Here is a 23256-nt window from a genome sequence, read left to right on the forward strand (position 1 = left end):
TGCACATGCCCTACATATTAAGGTTTGACAACAATATAATGCATTCAATTTATCAATAATTGCAGATTAATGCAGTGATGATTTTGAATTAAGTGATAATGTTGAGACTTTAGACATACAGTGTATTTGTACTTATTAGGCATGGGTTGGTGATATGGGAATTTGGAAAGTAATGCCAACCTAGACAGCACACTTACTGATATTTTCTAACTGCAGTCCTAAATGATTTTCAAAATAATCAATACTGAGTATTGGCTGCCCACAGATCAGAGACTTCTGTGTATCAATAATAATCACCTACTCAGTGCTCCATCAAAGAGCAATCCAAAGAAAACCAATTAAACATTTGTCAGCTTTTCATAATGTATAGAATAAAACTATATATTTTAATGGCATCTGTCCTGCTTTGAGGTCTTAGAGAACATCCGGTAAAAGCTAATGATCAGTTTTAGGAGACAACACTGTAACTTCTGAAATTCAATTACGTCTTCTCTGCTGAGATACTGTTACTGCTTCTCTGGGGCCTGGCCGGCTTGTGTCTTCTTAGGACTCAGATACAGATGTTTTATTTCCTATGGCATTATGAAAATAAAACCCCAGAGAAGTAGTTTCTCATCGCATTGATCGGAAATTCAAATAGCACTTAAAAAATATACATCATATATGTATGCATATTCATTCTCAGGAGGTAAACAGGCCTTAAATAAAAATAAATGAAGAAGGATGTAGATACAGAAACAACACTACAGCATATTTATTTTTGCACTTAATTTACACAAGAACTTGAAATAATTGAGGATCACTCCATGTCAGTGAGCAACCTTCCCGCCGTCACGTCTTTCCTCTTTAAATACATATGTTGACAGACAAGAGAGATTACATGCAGTCTACTTTTTCTTCAATCGCCTGATTGTGTAGAGAGTTATAAACCATGAAACTAAATTGAGTAAATGTTGGAAGTCTGTTGCAAGCAGCACCTTGAGCCAAAAGAGACAGGTCAGGGTTATAAGGGGCATTTATTCAGAAACAATAAACATAACATTTACTAGGCATTGCTGAGGCATGTTGTGCTGCATGTGTGTGTGTGTGTGCGTGTGTGTGTGCGTGCGTGAGTGTGTGTGCGTGTGTGCGTGTGTGTGTGTGTGTGTGTGCGTGTGTGTGTGTGTGTGTGTGTGTGTGTGTGTGTATCCCTTCATGCCTTAGTAATAATTAAGGAAAAAGAGGAAGAAAAGGTAATTACAGCTGTTTAAGAATGATTTTATATGACTAAATGCTTGCTTGCATGTATGTATGTTCATTGACTGTATCCCTGGTGTCAAGGACGTCAGGAGGCAGACGTTCTGGAGCTGCAGTACAGATGCTTGTGTGCCACCGTATGGGTAGTGGGAACCTAATATGCATGTGTAAGCTCTGTATAAGAACAAGTGCTCCTCATGAGAGGAACAGACCTAGTCCCCCCACAACATATGTGTAATAAACGTGTAGCTTGATCTTCATATGGGACCCATAACAGCAGGAGCAGGGGCTGTCTAGAACTCTGTTGCCTGTCTCTGTTACCCGAACTGGTCTGTTTCTCTATCCTCAATAGAAGAAGATGCAGCTAGTCCTACTGCTGCTTGACATGCCAAGGCAGGACGATAACCATGGGAGAAAGCAAGGCAGGACGATAACCATGGGAGAAAGCAAGGCAGGACGATAACCATGGGAGAAAGCAAGGCAGGACGATAACCATGGGAGAAAGCAAGGCAGGACGATAACCATGGGAGAAAGCAAGGCAGGACGATAACCATGGGAGAAAGCAAGGCAGGACGATAACCATGGGAGAAAGCAAGGCAGGACGATAACCATGGGAGAAAGCAAGGCAGGACGATAACCATGGGAGAAAGCAAGGGAGGGTGGAGGGGGAAGAGGTGAGAGGGAGGCACTGGGAGGAGAGGAAGGAGGGTAGCTTCGATCAGGATGTAGTGTTAATAAATTAACCAATTAATGGAAAAAAATGGAGCGAGTGCTCTTAACTTCTGAACCATTTCTCCAACCCTTAATCAATTCCCTTGAACATCAAAGAGCTGATGCCTGCCCCCATACACTTGCTATCACTGCTAGTATTTTATCCTTTCAATCCCATTCTTAGAAAAAAAAATCACAATTTTTTTCTCCTAGCTACTAGAACATTCTGTTCTCTTACTCTAAACCCTTCCCATATCATTGCTTCCTTTCCCCTTGCAAGTTCACTCTTATGAAAAGCAAGAAGAGTTATTAGTCAATATGCTTTCTCTCTGAGTTTAGTTTCTGTTCATACCTGCAGGGGGAGAGGTCCTTCTGTCATGACTTTATTAGAAGTAGTCAACTTTTAATTCATATAGTTAGATAATTAGTATCTTCCCACCCTGCTAAATGTAAATTTGAGCCTTCTGTGGCTTATCTGTTAAGAGGGAATCATTAAACTGCCTTATTTGATACATAAAGCACCCCCCTAATAACTTTGCTTGACTTTTATGTCTTAGAACTTAAAAAGAATTAGGCATTCTTCAAACAGGCTCTTCAATACAAAAGTGTGGGAAGTAAAAGATCAAAGAACAGCAGCGAGCAGTCTAGCCTAATAAGCTCTATTGATCAGTAAGCTGTGTGTATCCTCCCTCCGAAGGTTCAGGGATGGGAATCCGCAGAGGTTGACCTTCTACACTTTGCGGCTGGAATTGGCTCAAAAGGAAGAAACAGAACAGAAGACATGGCACAAGCAGTGTCAGAATAATTCAGCTGCCATCCAGTTTACTCACTAGCAAGTGTCTGTTCTTCAGAGCACCAAGAAGACTCAAATGACCGAGATGTTTAATGCATGACAAAGAAGTAACAGGGATTAACTTATCCCCACTATCTCTAACCAGTAAAAGCATGTGACTATATCTGCCTAGCAACATGTCCTCCGGCCCACACTAAACTTTTAGAATGAATGCAAGCCATAAGGGCTGCAGCAGAATTCGACTCCCAGCAGCCAAACAGAATAGCATTTTAGGTCTATATTTCAAAGCTGTAGTGGAATTGACAGATCATCACCTGACATGCACTCAGAACCTACCTAACTTTTATAGACTCCCTTTTCATACAGAATATAGTGTAGAACGTGCTTGGATAGAAGTATCTTTTAGGGTCACTTGTAAATTCACTCAAATAAAAACACATCTAACTTACCATAACTTCCTGTCACATTGGCACATATAACAGCTCCAAAGAATTTTGGATAATATTTCTGAATTCTTGAAATCACTTTTTGGCAAGCTCTGGCTGGATCATCTCCTCCTCTCATATATTCTACAGCTTGGTAGCTAACATAAACAGAGGAGACAGCTTAATATCAGAGAACAGAATAAACAGTAACTCCACATTAAGCCTACTGTTGAAATCAGAAAATCAGAAACAACTGTATTTCCACATCTAGCCTAGTACCTATAAATGGATACAAGTCAGTAATTCCCATCCTGCCTCAGTACTTAGGCAAGCAAACCCTGCTACAAGGTTGTCTACTCAAGTCATCCACCAGTATTTTCAGATGGAGACTACTTTAGCTTCGGCCAAGTACCTGTTACGTTGGTAATAACTGCCAAAAGTCACAAACAGAGGTTATATTTGCATAAAGAAAAGCTATAATCCCAGGGGAAATTGTACTTGTGTAGTTATTAATTGCACTGTGGCTGACTCCAGTCTCTACTCTTCAGTCATCTCACTGTGACCTTGTATCCACTCCATAAACAGAACATAAGCATTCTCTTCTGTAAACAGGGTAAGACACGTTTCACATCACAGGATAAAGATGACTCAAGTGAAGGATCACATGCTAACTGGCAAAACCAAACCAAACCAAACAGCAACAAAAATCAAAAATAAACAGATAAAAATCAACAAAAACAACAACAAAGAAAGAGAGACTTCATGAAACTCTCTCTTGCACATGAATTTGGACAACATACTATAAATATCCTATCTGTCCTGGCATTACTTGTGTTTTCCAAGGACCTCAAAAATATACAAGGTAAGAAGAAATCCCACCTTGGCAGAAATCTCAGGAGTGTGTCACCATCTCCAGTGGCCGCAGCTGCTCCAGCCATGTCATCAGCATAGGCTCCAGCTCCAGGGATTGGTGAGTCTCCTACACGACTTTGTGAATAGACAACATAAAAATTTAGGATAGGAAACCAAATGTAAACTAAATTATGCTGTTAACTTCCAAAGTTGGGGGCTGTTCCTGCACAGCCACTGGCTACTGTTTTAAGTCAATTTTTCACCAGAATGCATTTTTTTGTTTTTCAATTAAGGTTTACAAAGAACAATGTAACCTTTGACTTTGTTTTCATATAGATTTTCACTGTCACAAAACTGAACTCTTGGAAACAGATTAAAACACTGCTTTCCTGACAGCGGAGAGAGGGTGGATGAGAGAAAAAGAAACTACTTAAAACTGAAGGATAAGATCTAGAGATCTAGAGATCTGCTGTACACATGAGATTACATTTAATGATACATATTGGATGTAAAATCTGTTAAGAGGAGAGAGCATGTCAGACAATATGTAAGCTAAATAGCTTGGCTGAACTATTTCTCATGTTTTTCTATATATGAAAATATCATGCTGTATTCCATAAATACATATACTTTTACTTAGCAATTAAAATTTTTAGTAAAAACTTTGTCATCAGTTCATCATGTCAGCTCACATAGATTTAGACTTCTCTGTTCACACATTTCTCAATCTCTGGTGATCCTAAACAGTTTTAAGGATTTCTTTACACGGCTTCTTACACAACGTGCTAAATTTATCCTAGTTTCCTCTTTTAATAAACCTATTTAATGCTTTTCTTACAAGGCAACAACAACAAAAACAACAAAAGAAACCTACAGTTTCTCAATCCTGGGTTCCTCTTAACATCCACTATTGCCACAAGCTATTGCTATTCTATAAACACTGAGAGTATACACTCATGCGCGCACACACACGCACGCGCACATACACACATGCGCGCGCGCACACACACACACACACACACACACACACACACGCTCCAGCTTCTCTTCCAGCCACCAGAAGCCATTGGCTTGGAGCGTGGATTACTTGTATACACTAGGACCACTGGCTGCATGCTGCATGTCCCCTTCAGTCCTGTGTAGTCAGGTCCCAGCCTCAATTCCCACTTTGCAGGCATCATTTACTACTCAGGTTACACAGATTAACTCAACACTCCTAAACTCTGGAGCACCCAGCAGCAATGCTTGCTCTGGCCATTAACATATGCTATGATGTTTTCTTCCACATTTATCAGCCAGGTTAGGATTTGACTTTATTACATCCTGCACAAGTCTTGGGATACATTGTCTTACATTTAATACACATTTTAGAAAGCTGTTCTTGGAGAAACACTAACCCAGGTATTTTGAATTTTAAACCATTTGTAGATGTGCCAGCAGCAGTATGTCCCGTCTTATGGATTACAACCATGCCTAGAGATTAAAAAAACAAAACGATGTGAGTACCCAATGTATCCCTTAAATATATCCACACAATGGATCAGCTGATGACTGCTATGCTGTGAGGGTTTGGGTTCCCTCAGTTATATCTTCATAAGGTGATGGATTTACGAGGGGACTGTGGGCAGGTGGGATGGTTATTAGGGGCAGTACCCTAATTAGTGGAATTGATACAAGAAACCCCAGAGATGAGGTTGGGGATTTAGCTCAGCAGTAGAGCGCTTGCCCAGCGAGCGCAAGGCCCTGGGTTCGGTCCCCAGCTCCAAAAAAAAAAAAAAGAAAAAAAAAAAGAAACCCCAGAGAACTACATATACCACCTATGAGTCAGAAAATGGGACTGCAGCAGACAATGAATCCTCCACTGTCTGCATCTTGGAACTTTCCACATTTAAACCTGTGAGAAATAAATTCTGTTGCTTATAAATCATCTAGTCTATGGTAGTGTGTTTTTATATGGTGACTCCATTAAGAAAATAAAGTATATTCTGTTATTAATTATATGTACAAGAACAGGAAAAATTAAGAATACTTAAAACTGTCTCAGTGATATTATACTATAAATGTTAATGACCTGATTTCATAGTATTATTAGACAAAAGATCAAAAACAAAAAAAAAACACCCCTCATATTCTTAATAGTCAAATCTACCAGTTACTTTCAGTAAGTTTTCAAGGGCAATTTTCAATAAAATCATTTATTTTGATTAAGAAACTAGGCATTATTGCTTAGAAAAATGACTGCAGGTCATTTTATATAGCAAATTACATAAAATAACCAAAGTATTCAATATTAATGATTTGATAACATTTTTTTTTCCTTTTTCCGGAGCTGGCAACTGAACCCAGGGCCTTGCGCTCGCTAGGCAAGCGCTCTACCGCTGAGCTAAATCCCCAACCCCGATTTGATAACATTTTAATAGTCACTTGATTTGGTGTTTTATGTAAGTAATTACAAAACTGTATATAGATGCTAAGATAAAATGACTAATATATGTATATTTACATTTATATATATGTGTCGTATGTATATATACACATAGATGAATTTGTTTTTAAGGTTTATTATATATGTATTTATGTGTATGTACATATAATGAGAGCGACATATACGTAGCAATGTGGTATCTACTTGGCAGTTAAAATAATGAGAGCAGGCTAACTCCTGGCATATGAGTAAAAATGAATATGAGCTATGGAAGGTCATTAAGTAAAATAATCAATAAAACTGCATAAAAAGTGAATTACCAATAGTATCATGACTGTGGATATCCACTTCTTTGTGGGCACGGTTATTCTGCTCTAAGAAATCAGGTGGTTTGTAGGGTCCACAGTATTTTGAAGGATCTGGTATAACGTTCTGTAAACAAGATTCCAGATTTTTGGTTAAAAAGGTTGTTTGAGAAATGGGCAAAATACTTGTGTATGATTGCTAGTCACTAGAAGAAACCTGAATGACATCAGTAACTCAAAAGTTAGCTTAATGTTATGTGAAAATGGATGGTCCTAAACATTATATTTTGTGGAGAAAGAGCATGTGCAAGGACTACATTGTTGGAGGCCATTTTTACGTACATAAATCCTCAGAACAATGGTAGGTATAGTTTTTAGAAATCATATGTTCATCTCGAAGAAGTACCTAACCTGACCTGTACATGTCAGAATATGGTTCCCAGATGAAAAATTGTGAGATTTCAAGTAAAGTCTGTTTTAAAAGCAAGCTGATTTTTAATCTTGATTTATAAAGCATCAACCTTTGACACAGAGACATGGCATTGTCAGCTGCCACCTTTATACTTGAGAAATACTCACTCAAGTTATAACGAAACAAAACAATACTGTGTGCAGAATGTCAGGTTTTAAGTAAGTTGTTAAGTTTGTGTTGGGTACCACCCAATTAGCTTCACGGAACCTGTGCGCCATAAGCTGGACCCCTCTGGCTGCAGCCATTCTGAATGGTAATATAAGATCCTGTTAAACGCTAAAAATACAGGAATATACCAATAAACGTAGGCTGCTTGAACAGACTGGTATTAAGACAAAAATTCGTTTCTTTTTAAAGACGAGGTGAGGTTTCTCTGTGTAGGCCTGGCTGTTCCGGAACTAGCTCTGAAGACCAGTCTGGCCTGAAACTCAAGAGATCTGCCTGCCTCTGCCTCCCAGCTGCTGAGATTAAAGGCATGCACCACCAGACCCCTAGGCCAAGAAAAGAACTTTACACAGGCTGAGCACCCTTGTCTGAATACCTTGGCTTACTACCAATTTTTATAGGTGCATGATGAGATAATTCACAGATGGACCCAAGTCTAAGCACACAATCACCTATGTTCATATCTCTATGATATGTACACAACTGTACAGGCTTTCAGTTGCATCTGTGCTTTGACTGTAATGCATGAAGTAGCATGGTCTTTCACACTTGTGCCTGTGACACCAAGTTGGTGCTGAAAGCATTTTGGAACTTCAGACTTTTCCTTTAGGGCTGCTCATCCTACTCACACACCCCGTAAGATCCGGTACAAGGTTTGCGGTTAGCTGTTTTGTGAAGAATGAGCTATACCTTGGTAATTAGGATTAAAGGAAGAAAGCGATTAGAGACTAAGGTAGTCCATGGAAGTCTGGCACAACCAAACTCATTTATGCTAAAATCCCTACTCAAGAAAAATGACCCCACCAATGACAAACTAGATACTGAACTGTCTTCTAGTCAAGATATGGGCAATATATTGGATATATTTCACATGGATAACAGCTAAGAAATATTCTACACTGTTGATTTCATTCCAAGAAAATGTAAGTAAAACAATGTTGAAGGAGTCAGTTCAATTCTTCATAGCAAACCTTAAATTTACATATTACTGCCAGAGAACAGGAGTTGTTAACCTCAGAGCCCAAGAGGGGTGCATGAAAAATGGGCACACCCAGAGTCACGTACAACACTGGTTCTAATAAGTGGCAGGGACGCTAATCAACACAGGAAACAGATAGCCAAAGGGATCACAGAGCATTTTCAAGAAACTGTCTTTTTAAAGTTGAATTTATACATACTCTCCAATAATTTGGCTGGCAGTTTCGAGAAAGCCAATCTGAATGAAGAGCTCTTGAGGTATTGGTAGATAAGTCCTCACTGGTAAACCCCATACTTACAGCAAACTTGGTGGCTGGAGAAGAAAGGGGAAAGTGTAAGTCCATGCATTGTTTTCTAAGCAGGATACATGTACTAGAGGTACTCTGGGTCAGCTGCCACTCACATGGGGCAGGAAAACATCTGAGGACGGAAGTACATAGGCTTCCAAAGGAATTTTTGGACATAAACAGTATTAAGGGGGTAGTTTCTAGATTTTTAGCTTCCTGTGTCTCTCCCATGACTGATCCATTGGAGACCTTTGAATTGTGTATCTCTATGTCTTGCCCATGACTGATCCCCCGGAAACCTTTGAGTTGTGTATACATTTCCTTTATTGCCTCACTTTCACATCTTTTTCTTCTACTTTAAAGAATTGTATCCTTTCAGAGCAGACATCTCTCATCCACACAGAATTCTATTGCTTTAATTAGAGTGAAAAGAAGCAGACACACAAATGCATTCCAAACACCATGAGCCATCCTTTTCAGGTAGTCTGCAATTCTGTACCAAGCTTATTAAGGTTGCTTCATAAATATATTATAAATATCATAAGGTATATATATTCATTTTGCATATATAATTTCTTTTGCAATGGAACCTGGAAAGGACTTAAGTGACCATCACTGAAATCTCCTTTTGGTACTACTGTCGCCTATAAACAGTGTCCCCTGGGTCTTGTATGTGTAGAAATGCAACACAGGAAGGGAACCGATGAGAACCATACTTCAGTAGCAGCAATCACTCAGTGACAGATAATCATGTACTGCTTACAATGTGGTCTTAAAGACAAAGCAAGATTTAAAAGTAACCTATACAGTTACTGTTTTACTATGAAATAAAACAGCAGCGATTTGAACTTAGGTCTCCTTTGTTCTCTATATCACAGTGAGTTCCTTCCTTCTCTTTCTTTCTTTCTTTCTTTCTTTCTTTCTTTCTTTCTTTCTTTCTTCCTTTCTTCCTTCCTTCCTTTCTTTCTTTCTTTCTTCCTTTCTTTCTTTCTTTCTCTCTCTCTCTCTCAGTAACAATAGACAAAAAGACTGGGACAGCATTTCGGTGTGGTTTGTAAATACCTGAGTCCCCCACTAAAAGCGTGTGCGTGGTATGCTCCAAGACTTTCCGAGCCACTCCAATAGCATTTTTAATTCTTCTAAGGCCTCCCACTGCTCCCACATCCATAGCAGTGCTGGAAGGCAAGAATGTGGAAGAGTTACCAAGGCATTTTCTGTTGGTACTTGAACAGAAAAATTGCATTTCTCCAAGCAGCAATATGTAAGGCTAAACTGCATTTCAACATGGAAGTGAAAACCACCCGTAAAGTTCATGGATTCCCACAGCCCAAATTGAAGAATGAAAAGTCAATTTAGTATATATCCCTACACATTATTTTACACATAGCTTTTACAGAGGCCTTAAGGGTGAGGTCACCGAAACCACAGCACTTGCAGATGGCAATAAATACCTGGGTCAGAGGAACAGTTCTGTTATCTCAGGGTTCTCGTCAGCCAAAGCTATGTAAGCACTGACTTTTCTGTCATCCTGAGTATCTGGATGACCTTTCAGCCTTATTTGCTTTTCCTGTTAACTCTTTGTGTTGGAAGGGAGAAGTCCCCTAAGTCAGGGGTTCTGAGCCATGCTCACATTCATGCATCCTTCCTTCCTGCTCCGATCATGAGCTAACCTGACAGGAAAACACAAATGGAAGTCCTGAAGAGCATCCTTACCCATCCATGATCATGGCATCCAGGGTGGTTTCCCCAACTTCATCAGGACTTCCTCCAAAGCCTACAGTACCACCACATTGCTCCTTTTCACACATAGCACAGCCCTTCTCCACCGCATCCAGGGCAGAACCTCCAGACACTAATGTCCACCACGCTGTTAAATCCCAACAGTGCTGATTTATAGTCATGTATTTCTCATTGTCAAATGCAACAAGCCAAGAACAGTTTGAGATTTCTATTTACGTTACTCTTCCCTAAGATTTAAACTACTAAGTTGAAGTTTTAACAAGTTATTTTACCAAATGGGACAAAAGCACAGCAAGGAAATTAGAATGAGAGAGACAAAATTATATGACTAGTTACTATAAAGAATTCAAAGACATTGATTGTTAATGGAAAGTGAATATTAAAAAAAAAAACTTACCAGTAACTGTTTTTCTCTGTGTGGCAAATATGTCGCCTCTAAGAGAGATAACTGAAACTATTGGGAGACAGTTGCACTTTAAAGTATTTTCAATTACAGCCTAACATTTCTTCATTACTGTTTTTCTCATTTTGTGAGACAGGGTCTTGCTACCTAGCCTGGGCCCAAATGAAAATCCATGTACAGCCTAGGCATGTCTACAAGTCTGGGTTTTCCTACCATGGCTACTTGAGAGATGAAATTACAGGCAAATGTCTGTCACTCATTAGACTACTAAAAGATGCACAATTCACACTCTCATTGAGAACAAGTATCACTGCAAGTCTCAGCAGATTATTACAATAGCAAATGACTTCATGTGGGTGAATTAATCTCATCTTCATGCAGCTTTTGACATATTTTATAATTATAATTCTCACTTTCAAAAGAAATGAATAGACACGAAATAAGTAATCATTTTAAGACCACACAGTGGTCCAGCAGTTGCCCAGTTTTGAAAAGTCATTTCTCTAAGATGTCCACATTTCTTGTTCGTGTTTTGTGGTGTTCTTTGGGTATTGAGAGGGTAGGTCTTGAAAGGATAGTTGTTTTACTTGTAATTCCTTAAAGGTTTGATTTAAGAAGTGCCCCCCCCCCTTACTGATACAGATGGGGATGCTTGCAGCTAACCATCAGACTGAGCATGGGGACCCCAATGGAGGAGTTAGAGAAAGCCCCAAAGGAGGATAGGAAGGGAAACATCAACCAACCAGACCTACCAGAGCTCCCAGGGACTAAACTACCAACCAATGAGTACACATGGAGGGACCCGTGGCTCCAGCATCAATAGGAAGAGAAGTCCTTGGTCCTATGAAGGCTTGTTTTCCCAGGAATGCCAGGGTGGTGAGGTAGGAGTAGGTGGGTGGGAAGGGTAGCATCCTCATACAAGCAGAGGGAAAGGGCATGGGGTGGGGCGGGAAAGGGCATAACTTTTGAAATGTAAATACACAAGATATCCAATAAAAAAAACTGTCTCTCCCCACTTCAATACTGGCAACATAACAGAACTGTACTGTCCACATAATGGTGGACTTTCTTTGTTTTGTTCTTGTTGGGGTCTCTTTCTCTGATTTCTCACTTTCTCTGACTCCTATGCATCTCCTATAACATACAGATTTTCCTGCTCTGGATTCTGGATCCAACTGTGTCCACAAACATTTAATGTGATAGAAGCCTCAAATGTGACGAGGTTGGGGGCTATAAGGTACAATCCTAAGACACTCTAATGATAATTTTAATGCATATGTGACAAGGAAAGCGTGACACACGTTAATCAAATATATGTATCGATAGGAAATTATTGTTTCCTAAACTGGAATTCAGAAGATACTGGAGAAACAGGAAGGAATCTTTCACAAGAAGCGTAGTATGGGAGAAAACAGAAAAGTTCATGGCAAAAGACAAAAAGTAAGGCAGGTGACCCTGTAGAAGTAAAGCAGAGACCCAAGTGTTAGATCAGTCAACATGGTGCTGGAAGCAACAAAATGACCAGATCCTAAATGCACCAGTGGTAGGGAGGATGGAGAGGGTCAGGTAAGGGCAGAGATGCAGGAAGAAGGCTGAAAGGAGGACCAGCTTCTGCAGCTGGATCCCTTTGCAGCTCTAGTAAAGCCAAAGGCTGAGTGCAGCTTCCTGCACAGAGGAGCTCTCACAGCGCAGCAACCCACCCCGGGCTGCCGCTCCGCACCTGCTTCGGTGGCATTCTTAAAAGGCCAAGTGTTGACGACCAGGGGTAGAGGGTTGGAGCCCCGCACCAGGGGTATACCCAGAACGAGCGGCAGGAGAAGAAAAGGGAGATTCCACTTCCGCGCCATAGCAGAGAGCCCGCCGAGCAGCGTGAGAAAAGTCCCGCCCGACCGCGCACCCAGCAGACCAGCGCGAGAAAGGTCTCGGCCAGCTCAGACTCCGGAAAACTCGTGATTCCCTGTGGTCTGGTCCTCAACTTCATCAACTCTCGCGAGATGAGACCCTTTGTAGGCCTCTGAGAGTTTTTATTTGTTTTTTATTTTTTTGTTATTTTTTTTTTTTTTTTTTAACTGATACTGTGATTCTTTAATGCTCTGGTCTGTCGGTCTGGTCTGTCGAGCTCTTTTCAGTTCTTTTTGAAAAATACATATTTACTATTATTTCTTTTAGTGTTTAGCCCGTTTTTAAAGGGAGATTCACCTTACTGGAAATGAATATGAAATTATACTACCCTAGTTGCTTGACGCTTGAAACCTCAAATAACTGAGAAGATAGTATTTGAGTTTTATATATTTGCCATCTTAACTGTAAATTAAAGGTAGACAGTCAGCCAGATCTAAAATCTACCCTGGACTTCCTTAAAATTATAAAATGACTATGGAGTATAGGTGAAGAGCTCTTACTTAGGACCAAGTTCTTTTGAGACATTTTCAATACATACTTTACGTCATTTTTTCACCACGGGGTTTTGTAGGACGTCCTTTAGTTACAAATCCCTGAGCTGGAAGGAAAGGACACGCTGGGCAAACAGAAACATACCCTGTACACTGCCCACTGAAGTGCAGATTCCTTGCCTCCAGCCAAGAAGGCTAATTCCATTCTTTTCTGAAGGTATTTTATTTTATCTCTATGCCTGGCACCATTAAGTACTAAATAAATGTTTGAATAAAAGGAGAAATGGGAGCTTTACATGCTTGGTACCGGCTGCTCGTTTTGATAATTCAGTTGCTGCGCAGATGTGTGAGCATGGACCAGTAATCCCATTGGGACTCTGGGATGCTTGTCCACGTAGCAGAAGGAAGACATAATTTTAAAGAGCATCTATAAATCTATCTAGACTAGTAAAATATGAACTAGGTGGGAGTTGTGAGGCTTAGAAACTCTTCAAAGTTCTTATTGCATGGAAACTGAATCTGCAATTTAAACAGCATAAGATATCCTAGAATTATCCCCAGGTAGGGAAGTGCCATTAAAAAGTTAGGTGTAATTAAAAAGAAATGACACATGATCCTTCTATGGGGTTTTGGAGGAGGACCAAACTATTTGTGCTGTACTAATGAGCACAAAGCTCGTGTTAGGTGAGATGGGAAAGATGGATGAAACGGAATAAGAAAGCAAGGAAAACACTTATTGTCTTCAGAATTAATTTTCCATAGCACCTGAGTTGTTATTTATAAGTTCAAAGAACCGAGACATGCCTTTAAGAATTATAAAATATACTACATGGAAAACTGGTCGCCGTTCCTGCAGCTCAGTTTTGGGTGATATAATTTCTTCAGTTGAAAGAACCTAGACTGGTACAGAGGAGGATAGCAAGGCAGGCAAATTTAAGGGAACAAGGTAAGGGGGAAACCCTCCCTCTTGGGATCTAATTTTCATTTCCTTGCTGAGAATCATGAAACTTCAACAAAACTGATACAGCTTTTAGTCTGTAGCAATTATGTATTTTCCTAAGGACAGCTCAAACAAGGATATTAAAAACAACACATGATCAATGTTTACTTCAAGAAGACTGGGTGCTGCTGTCTTGGATTTTGCAATATTAACATCCCTGTCTCATCCCCAAATATAAATAGGCCTTACAAATCTCTAAGCTTGAGGAAAATGGGATTTAAATGTCAAGTTTTTCTAAATCTTAAAACCTTGCTTGTAAATTGTATCCATTAGGGATTGTAAATTAGCCAATATTCTCTGTCTCTCTTTGTGTCTTTGTCTCTGTATGTGTCTTTGGCCTCCCCTCCCCTCCCTCTCTCCCTCTCTCTCATGCGTCACACACACACACACACACACACACACACACACACACACACACACACACACCACATGTGCAAAAGAGAATAAAAAGCTAAAATATATTGTAATAGGAATATTTGAAAGTCTCAATGTGCCTACTTTCTATGGGCATTTGTACTCAAAACATACACCATCTTTGGTGGCCTTTGTGTAGTCAGCCACTGTGGTACCCAGTGATCTCACTTTGTGTACTCTTAGAAAAATTGCTGCAGCTACATCCTAAAGACATTAAATTACTTTGGATAGTTGGATTCCCTTTGTATGACTATTACTTCTTTTTAGCTATTATTTGGTGAATACGCCTGATTTTTCTTTGCTTCTCAATGTAACTGGACCCTTTTGCTTGATTTTGATGTACTTCTAAATTAAAGTGGACCTTTGTTAACAATAAATGTAGACTTGTAAAAATGGCTTGCCATTTTCTTAGTATCTATCTCATTTTTCATTTCAATAATTAATTATATGTAACAGATATACAGTGCTATTGATTTCAAATGATATAAAAACTATATGATTATTTTTACACAAGCTTAGAATGCAGCACTTAGTTCTTTTTGGTAAAATTGCCCGTGTTACTAAGGAAAACATTCTTCTAGCAATATCTTAGGCCTCAAGGCATGAGTAACTTTGGATAACTACATGGCAGCTCTAGCTAGATTATTTAATCTCCCAGAGACACACTTTTCTCATCTATGAAATGGAGATAATATTCTTTCTTGCTTTAATGAATGAGGTAAGAGTTAAAAGAACATTCATATAATAATTAATATGCTTTTGTCTTAATTAGCTTTACCAAACATCTATTGATTAGTGTCTGTATAGAATACAGACATACCCGTGAGCTTCTTCGTTACCCAGAATGAATTTTAAAATAATTACACAGAATGTGTCTACACTAAATGTGAGTTGAAAATAGCTTCTGTTCACCTTGAGTTGTCTGAAAGTTATTATTGATGTTCATGAGGCTGGTGAACACCACAGTTGGGAGATTTCTGGATTCAGAAAAGAAGCATGTTAATGTCTTTCCAAGAATAAAAAACTCTATTGCAATCTTAAAGCTGCTGTCAATATTGCCATCTTTCTCTCTCCCTTTGTCTCTGTTAGTCTGTCTCTGTCTCTTTCTCTCTCTCCTCGCTCTTGCTCTGTCCGTGTGTGTGTGTGTGTGTGTGTGTGTGTGTGTGTGTGTGTGTGTGTGTGAATGTGTGTACGTGTGTGTGTTCAAGGTTGAGGGTAGTAATTGTGGGAAGCTGCAATCTCCTCTCCTTTCTTCCTGAACTTCATGGCTTTCAATTTATCAGTCTCTAAAGGATGGAGAGTTGAGTCTTTCCTGATAGCATTTGAAGCTGTGATTCTACAGAGGATTTAACATTGTAGTTTGCAGGGAGTCCAGGTATTTCAAATCTGAAGCTTAAAACACTAAGCCATCCCCTCCGGCTTTTGAGCCGATGCTGGGAAATCCATTTTAGAAACATGCCCATGTTTTGCTACTTGTTCAAAGCTGTAAGCGTGACTTGGCATTGAAATAATAATTTCTTTTCCAAAACCTCCCCACTGAACTATTACCTGGGTTATCTAAACACAGGCTATTTATTTGATTGGCATTTGCTCTTGTCAGTTTCAGAAGCTGTAAGTAATGGTTTTTGCTGGTGTCAAAGCATAGTGGTGACTGTGTTTCTAATTTAAATCTATTCTTTTTGATAATTCAGGAATACCTAATGACACCTGATTGTACATTCTGGATGTAATTAGAGTCATTATCCAGAAATGTCATCTTATTATTCTCTGGAGTTTCCTTCCTTTCTGAGTTAATATTTCTGGGTTATGTGTCCCCAACCCTGATTTGTCAAATCAGTAGCATATTCAAATTAGGCACTTCCTTTTGACTTTTTAACCTTTAAAGTCATCTTAATGATCTATAAAGACTGAGACAGTGCAATATTATGTTAGTCTTTAAATAATTACTTTCCCATCAAACTACGTTGTGCACAACATATTTTCAATTTGTAATTTTAAACATAGACCATTTGTATGATAAAGTTGCTATGACAAGGATATAATAAGTCATTTTTCATAGTAGATCCTGTTTAATTCACAGCAGTTGTTTCTAATGTTATGATATTTTCAAAAGGTGACGCATTACTCTAGCAGAGGCCTAGACAACACAACAGATTTTCTTTCAGCTTCATACCACATTAAAAATCACTCTGAAATGTTAATGTCACATGTGATTTTTTTAAAAAAAGAGAAATTCAACAATAAGTGTAAACCTCCAAGGTAGCCATATCTTGCAGTGCATCCTTATTTACTAAATTGGATTCATTGGCTGATCACAATTTAAGTGAGAAAATAATCTTAGCTATGAATGCATAGATCTTACATGCAAATTATGCAGATAATTTGTTCTTAGCCAGTGACTCATACAGTGATTTAAATGCAAGATTATTTTACATGTGAATCACTATATTTCTTTTCAAAAAATACTACTTGCCATTTTCAATTTCTGCATTTTTGGAATCTTCAGTCTGCTTTAATGTTTCATTAGCAAATGCAAGTAGTCTTGAAGGTGGCCTCGAACAATAGGTTTTACCTGCTCTCTGCCCTGATACCCCTTAAGTAATAGGTGTGGAAAGCTGCTCTGACATATCAGAACTTATTTATTGTTTTCTGGTCTTATAAACAAGTGTAAACTGATGATCCAGGCCCACAACCACATTCCAGCCAGACAATGGCTTACGGTCACACTTCTCTATTTTTGGCAACTCAGTTCAAGAATTTCCAGAATATTATTTTATTGTCACTGGTCAGAGAGATATCATTTGACCTTTTCAGAAAAATAAAACAACAAAAAAGCCTCCAACTCTACAATACATGCTTTTCCTTTCCCTTTTTAAAAAAAAATTAGGAATTTATAGGACTTTCATCTTCCTTTTGAGTCAGTGTAGATACTGTAGGAGCACACACATAGAAAGAGAAGCTTAAATACATAGGCAACTATGAGAATCTATGCACTGAAGTTTCTAGAAACTTTTAAAATGACTTGGACTTCATCTGAGTGTAAATTTGGACTATGAATCAATCGTATTTAGATCCTAAGAATCAAAGAAAACCTCCTTCAACTTCAGAGTTATGACTGTGGTGCTCAGTGGGCGATTGAAAGGAAAATGGCAGTTCTCCCTTGGAGATAAGATGGTTATTTTTGAGAAGAAGAGATTAAAAGTAAATGAAGGAATTAATATCCCGATAGTCTTGATCTTCTCTCTGAGCAGTGAAAATCACCTGCCGTCATTGCGGTAGGCTTTTGAATGGAATTGGTAACTAGAAATTGGTGAGGGATTTTAGAAGATTTATTATGGAAAGTCTCATAAGAAAACAGGGCAGGAAGTAACAAAATAAACAGTGGAGCATGAATGAAAAATCACTGAAAGCAAGTAGGCTGCTAGTGAGGAATGCTAATCAAGCATGTACTTCAACCTCTTCTCTCTGCAGTATCATTTTAAAACATCTAAATTATAACATAAAAGCTGAAAGCTGCAGAGGGAATCTCCTTGTTTGATGTGAAATATATTTGTGTTGCTGTTAATGGCCAAGTATAGACAAGAGAGTTGGGGGAATAAGGAGACACTAATATATGGTGGCGGTTCTTTTCATACACGACTGACTGTCTTTATGGCTTCCTAGGTCCCAAAGCAGGCTCAGACCACAAATGTGAACAATGATTTTACCATCTAAGTAGTCCTACCTTCTGAAACTCTGAGAAATATTGCCTTTCCTTTTTTATCCACACCTCTTTTTCTTCTTTCCCTCAGCCTCTCTCCTCCTGTTTCTATTTCTCTGTGTCTCCCTCTTTGCTTCTCCCCAACCCTTCCTTTTTTCTCGCCTGACTTCCTGTCCTTTATTTCTCTTTCACCCAGCTCTACTTCCTTATTTTCAAAGTAGACATTAGGTACATAATTTTAGTTATTTATGTTATAGATACAGTAGTGAACAGAACACATAGAACTTGCCCCAGGGAGAAGGGTGAATGCCCAACTGCAGGACTTCTCTCCACAAAAGCATGGACTTCTGTCTTCAGACCAGAAGGATAGATATGATCCCAGGAAGGAAGGAACCAGAACCTTGAGGAGGAATCTCTGTAGCAGAAACTAACTCCCACGAAGGGACCAACTTCTGTTTTTTGTTTTGTTTTGTTTTTGTTCCAACTTCTGTTTTAAGACTGGGTAGCAGGAGCAGTTTGCTCTGAGTACTGTGAGGGATTGGATAGCCAAGCATCTGGAACACATGGGCACTGGAAAAAATTTCCTGAACAAAACACCAATGGCTTATGCTCTAAGATCAAGAATCGACAAATGGGATCTCATAAAACTGCAAAGCTTCTGTAAGGCAAAGGACACTGTGGTTAGGACAAAACGGCAACCAACAGATTGGGAAAAGATCTTTACCAATCCTACAACAGATAGAGGCCTTATATCCAAAATATACAAAGAACTCAAGAAGTTAGACCGCAGGGAAACAAATAACCCTATTAAAAAATGGGGTTCAGAGCTAAACAAAGAATTCACAGCTGAGGAATGCCGAATGGCTGAGAAACACCTAAAGAAATGTTCAACATCTTTAGTCATAAGGGAAATGCAAATCAAAACAACCCTGAGATTTCACCTCACACCAGTGCGATTGGCTAAGTTCAAAAACTCAGGTGACAGCAGATGCTGGCGAGGATGTGGAGAAAGAGGAACACTCCTCCATTGTTGGTGGGATTGCAGACTGGTAAAACCATTCTGGAAATCAGTCTGGAGGTTCCTCAGAAAATTGGACATTGAACTGCCTGAGGATCCAGCTATACCTCTCTTGGGCATATACCCAAAAGATGCCTCAACATATAAAAGAGACACGTGCCTCACTATGTTCATCGCAGCCTTATTTATAATAGCCAGAAAATGGAAAGAACCCAGATGCCCTTCAACAGAGGAATGGATACAGAAAATGTGGTACATCTACACAATGGAATATTACTCAGCTATCAAAAACAACGAGTTTATGAAATTCGTAGGCAAATGGTTGGAACTGGAAAATATCATCCTGAGTGAGCTAACCCAATCACAGAAAGACATTCATGGTATGCACTCATTGATAAGTGGCTATTAGCCCAAATGCTTGAATTACCCTAGATCCCTAGAACAAACGAAACTCAAGACGGATGATCAAAATGTGAATGCTTCACTCCTTTAAATGAGGAAAAAGAATACCCTTGGCAGGGAAGGGAGAGGCAAAGATTAAAACAGAGACTGAAGGAACACCCATTCAGAGCCTGCCCCACATGTGGCCCATACATATACAGCCACCCAATTAGACAAGATGGATGAAGCAAAGAAGTGCAGACCGACAGGAGCCGGATGTAGATCGCTCCTGAGAGACACAGCCAGAATACAGCAAATATAGAGGCGAATGCCAGCAGCAAACCACTGAACTGAGAATAGGTCCCCTATTGAAGGAATCAGAGAAAGAACTGGAAGAGCTTGAAGGGGCTCGAGACCCCAAAAGTACAACAATGCCAAGCAACCAGAGCTTCCAGGGACTAAGCCACTACCTAAAGACTATACATGGACTGACCCTGGACTCTGACCCCATAGGTAGCAATGAATATCCTAGTAAGAGCACCAGTGGAAGGGGAAGCCCTGGGTCCTGCTAAGACTGAACCCCCAGTGAACTAGTCTATGGGGGGAGGGCGGCAATGGGGGGAGGGTTGGGAGGGGAACACCCATAAGGAAGGGGAGGGGGGAGGGGGATGTTTGCCCGGAAACCGGGAAAGGGAATAACACTCGAAATGTATATAAGAAATACTCAAGTTAATAAAAAAAAAAAAAAGAAAGAAAGAAAGAAGGGCAGACCTTACATTTGAAATGCTTGTAAATCAGACCTTCTCCATCAGCCACCTAAAATGACACCTCAAAAAAGTGATGTCATATTCTTCTATTTTTTGGCAAAGAAACTGACAAAATGCAGAGACTAATAAAAGGAATTAAGAAAATGAATGCAAAGGAAGAGAAGCATCCCATTGCAGATGGTACAGAACATGTCGCTTAGTACCAGTTACTTAGGGTCAAGAAACCTAAGGTCAATATTTCACTGTCCACTCCAGTGGTAGTTGAGCCCTTACTAATAGAGGGCAGACCCCTCAGAGGTCTCCGAGTTCTTATGCAAAATAGTTAAAGACACTGACTCCAATAGAAGGGAAGGTAAACAGTTGGCCAGCAACTTGGCAAGAAGGTGGAGAGAAACAAGTCATTCAGAGAGAACTTAGAGGCAGCTGATAAGGGGTTGCTCAAATGCCTTGAAAACTAAGACTGCCCATTAGGTTAAGGTTACTCCAGCCATACTCATGTGACCACAGAAGAATCCAGACCATTTACAAGGACTGAACTGCAGCAAATAAGACAAGATTTTGCACAGGGAAGGGATGAGGATCTAACTGCTTATGAAAAAATGTCAAAGGGATTCTAGAACATCACCACTTATTTGAAAAGCTGGGACCATTTTAGATACAGCCAGAGGGCAAACCCACACTTTTTGGACTGCGTAACAGCTTGTGGAGGCAGCTTCCCCCACACTTGATCTGACTCAGTGGAGGCAGAGGGACAATGGAAGTATATGAAAGGAAAAATTGAACTGTCTAGAAAGTTGGCTATACTTTACTTTATTTACCATAACAGCCCAACACTACAGTTGTTGACACTGCTACCCGGCATTAGGAAAATTCTAAGTAAGGGCACCCTTCCACCTTTGAGAATGACATTGATATCAATCCGGAAAACTGCCAAACTGTTAGAGAAGCTATTAACTTCTTCAAGCAGACTAGAAAACTGGAGACAGATAAGATACTATCCTTCCAGTCTAATATATAGAAACAAACTAGCACCATGGATAAACTCACCTAAAAGGTGACCATTTTTTAGGTAAAGGCAGGGCAAGACCAGACAGAGCCCTCTGTTTATTTTTGTTTTTGTTTTTGTATGTTTTTTCAATCCTGAAAATCAAGGATACAAGACCATTTGGAAGATGAGATCAGATACCAAAAGACATGTCAAAGGAGGAAGATTCAGAAACATATTCCTAGACTGATCAAAGAATGCACAGAACCAACAACTCTAAAATGAAAGAAGGATTCCAGACCACTTCATGTAGATCCTCACAAAGACCAGGAGAATGCTTCCATGGATAAATTAGCTTATATACGTGGGGGTGAGGTGACAATTTGAAACCTCTTTCCACCCTAACAAATACAGAAAATTATGTAAGTATTGAAGGAGTAGATGGAAAATCATTTAGAGTAAGAATAGAAAATATAGAATTATTAGTCAATAATTCATCTTTAAATATTTCCACAATACTTACACTAGCACCTAATTATGTACTTGAGATGGATATCATACCCAAATTATTTCCCTAATGACATTGCATTAAAACATTTAAACCTTTAGGCTCTAATATTACCTAAGTACAAATTCTTCCTTTAGAACTCCTTAAGATTTAAGTGATCATTGGCCAAGCAATACCCTATCAAGGGAGGTAAGGAAACCATTATGGACACATAAGTAATTATTAAAGGAAGAAGTTATTGAAAACAAACAATCCTTCAACCTCAGTAGTCCTATTTGGCCAGTATAAAAGCCAAATTGTCAATGGATACTCACATTAGATCGTAGGAACATTTATCAGTTTTCTCCACATATGCCAAGAAATTTACCCGATATAGAAGATATATTCTTAAAGATTAGTAATTACAACCTAAAAGTTTTGACAACATAGACTTATCAGACATGTTAATTAGGTTATCATAGCACTCCATGTGGAATTCAGAGACATTACTACTTTTACCTGGAATAATAAACAATACAGATTTAAAAGCTTGCTTCAAGGCTCTACGAATGGCCCGATTATTGCCTATGTGACACCAAGATGCTCACTGGAAAAGCTACCTAAATTAAATCACATTGCCTCCTTTTAAGCTATGTAGATGATATTTTGATTGCAAGATAAGATAAGGCTATTGTTCAAAATTATATGGAGACAGTGGTTGATATTCTGGTACATGATGGCTGAACCATTCATTAATAAAGACAATATGAAAGGGTCAGAAACATCAAAAAATTTCTACGTGTATTATGGATATCTGAAAAACCCATGGCCCCACATGGTATATTGCTCAAGATTTTGAATATCCCCCAACCCAGGGACAAAACTCAGATGCAACATCTAATTAGTATGTTTACATTCTGGAGGAATCACATACCATATTTACAAACCTCTATGCAATATTTCTTAGACAGGCAGCTGATTTCCAATGGGAACAGGAAAAGGGGAAGCTTTTATAACAGCCTGTACAGCCATCTCTGTGCATGCAATCCTGACCAGTATTGAACCAGGTGATAACTTAATTCTAGATATCATATTTAAAGATGAATATAGCAACTGGAGACTTCATAAAGTGCAAGAGTCTACCAACCAACATTTGTCTCTCGGCTTCTATTCCAAGAACTTTACACAGGCAGAGAATAAATACACTGTCTTTGGGAAACAAATCTGAACAGTTTATGAGGTATGTAGAACCCTACACTCAGTCATTGCCAAACACCCTATGGTCAGATGGGCACCCATTTCAATGATGTATTGAATCT

At 39.2% G+C, this 23256-nt stretch overlaps 2 protein-coding genes across 4 annotated transcripts; one reads left to right on the forward strand and one right to left on the reverse strand.

The window, feature by feature from the left end:
* Positions 1-23256, forward strand: part of Erich1 (glutamate-rich 1) — a gene marked incomplete at its 5' end in the record, with an annotated part of 52793804 nt that overhangs the window by 15676452 nt on the left and 37094096 nt on the right.
* On the reverse strand, positions 727-12654 carry Aga (aspartylglucosaminidase). 4 transcript variants are annotated; one of them, XM_087587992.1, is made up of 10 exons: positions 12513-12654; positions 10787-10843; positions 10363-10516; positions 9712-9824; positions 8563-8675; positions 6763-6874; positions 5415-5490; positions 4045-4152; positions 3190-3323; positions 727-977 (listed from the first exon to the last, which is right to left on the reverse strand). In XM_087587992.1, the coding sequence occupies exons 1-10, from the start codon at positions 12637-12639 to the stop codon at positions 877-879; spliced, it is 1095 nt and encodes a 364-aa protein (XP_087444118.1). In that variant the 5' UTR covers positions 12640-12654; the 3' UTR covers positions 727-876. The 4 variants fall into 4 exon arrangements, with proteins under 4 accessions (XP_087444118.1, XP_087444121.1, XP_087444119.1 ...); XM_087587995.1 differs by lacking the exons at positions 10363-10516; positions 10787-10843 and adding an exon at positions 10101-10319; NM_001031641.1 differs by lacking the exon at positions 10787-10843 and having other exon boundaries at positions 740-977; positions 12513-12646.

This window comes from Rattus norvegicus, chromosome 16 (assembly GCF_021556685.1).
Source record: "Rattus norvegicus strain SHRSP/BbbUtx chromosome 16, alternate assembly SHRSP_T2T, whole genome shotgun sequence".
Lineage (NCBI taxonomy): Eukaryota > Metazoa > Chordata > Mammalia > Rodentia > Muridae > Rattus > Rattus norvegicus.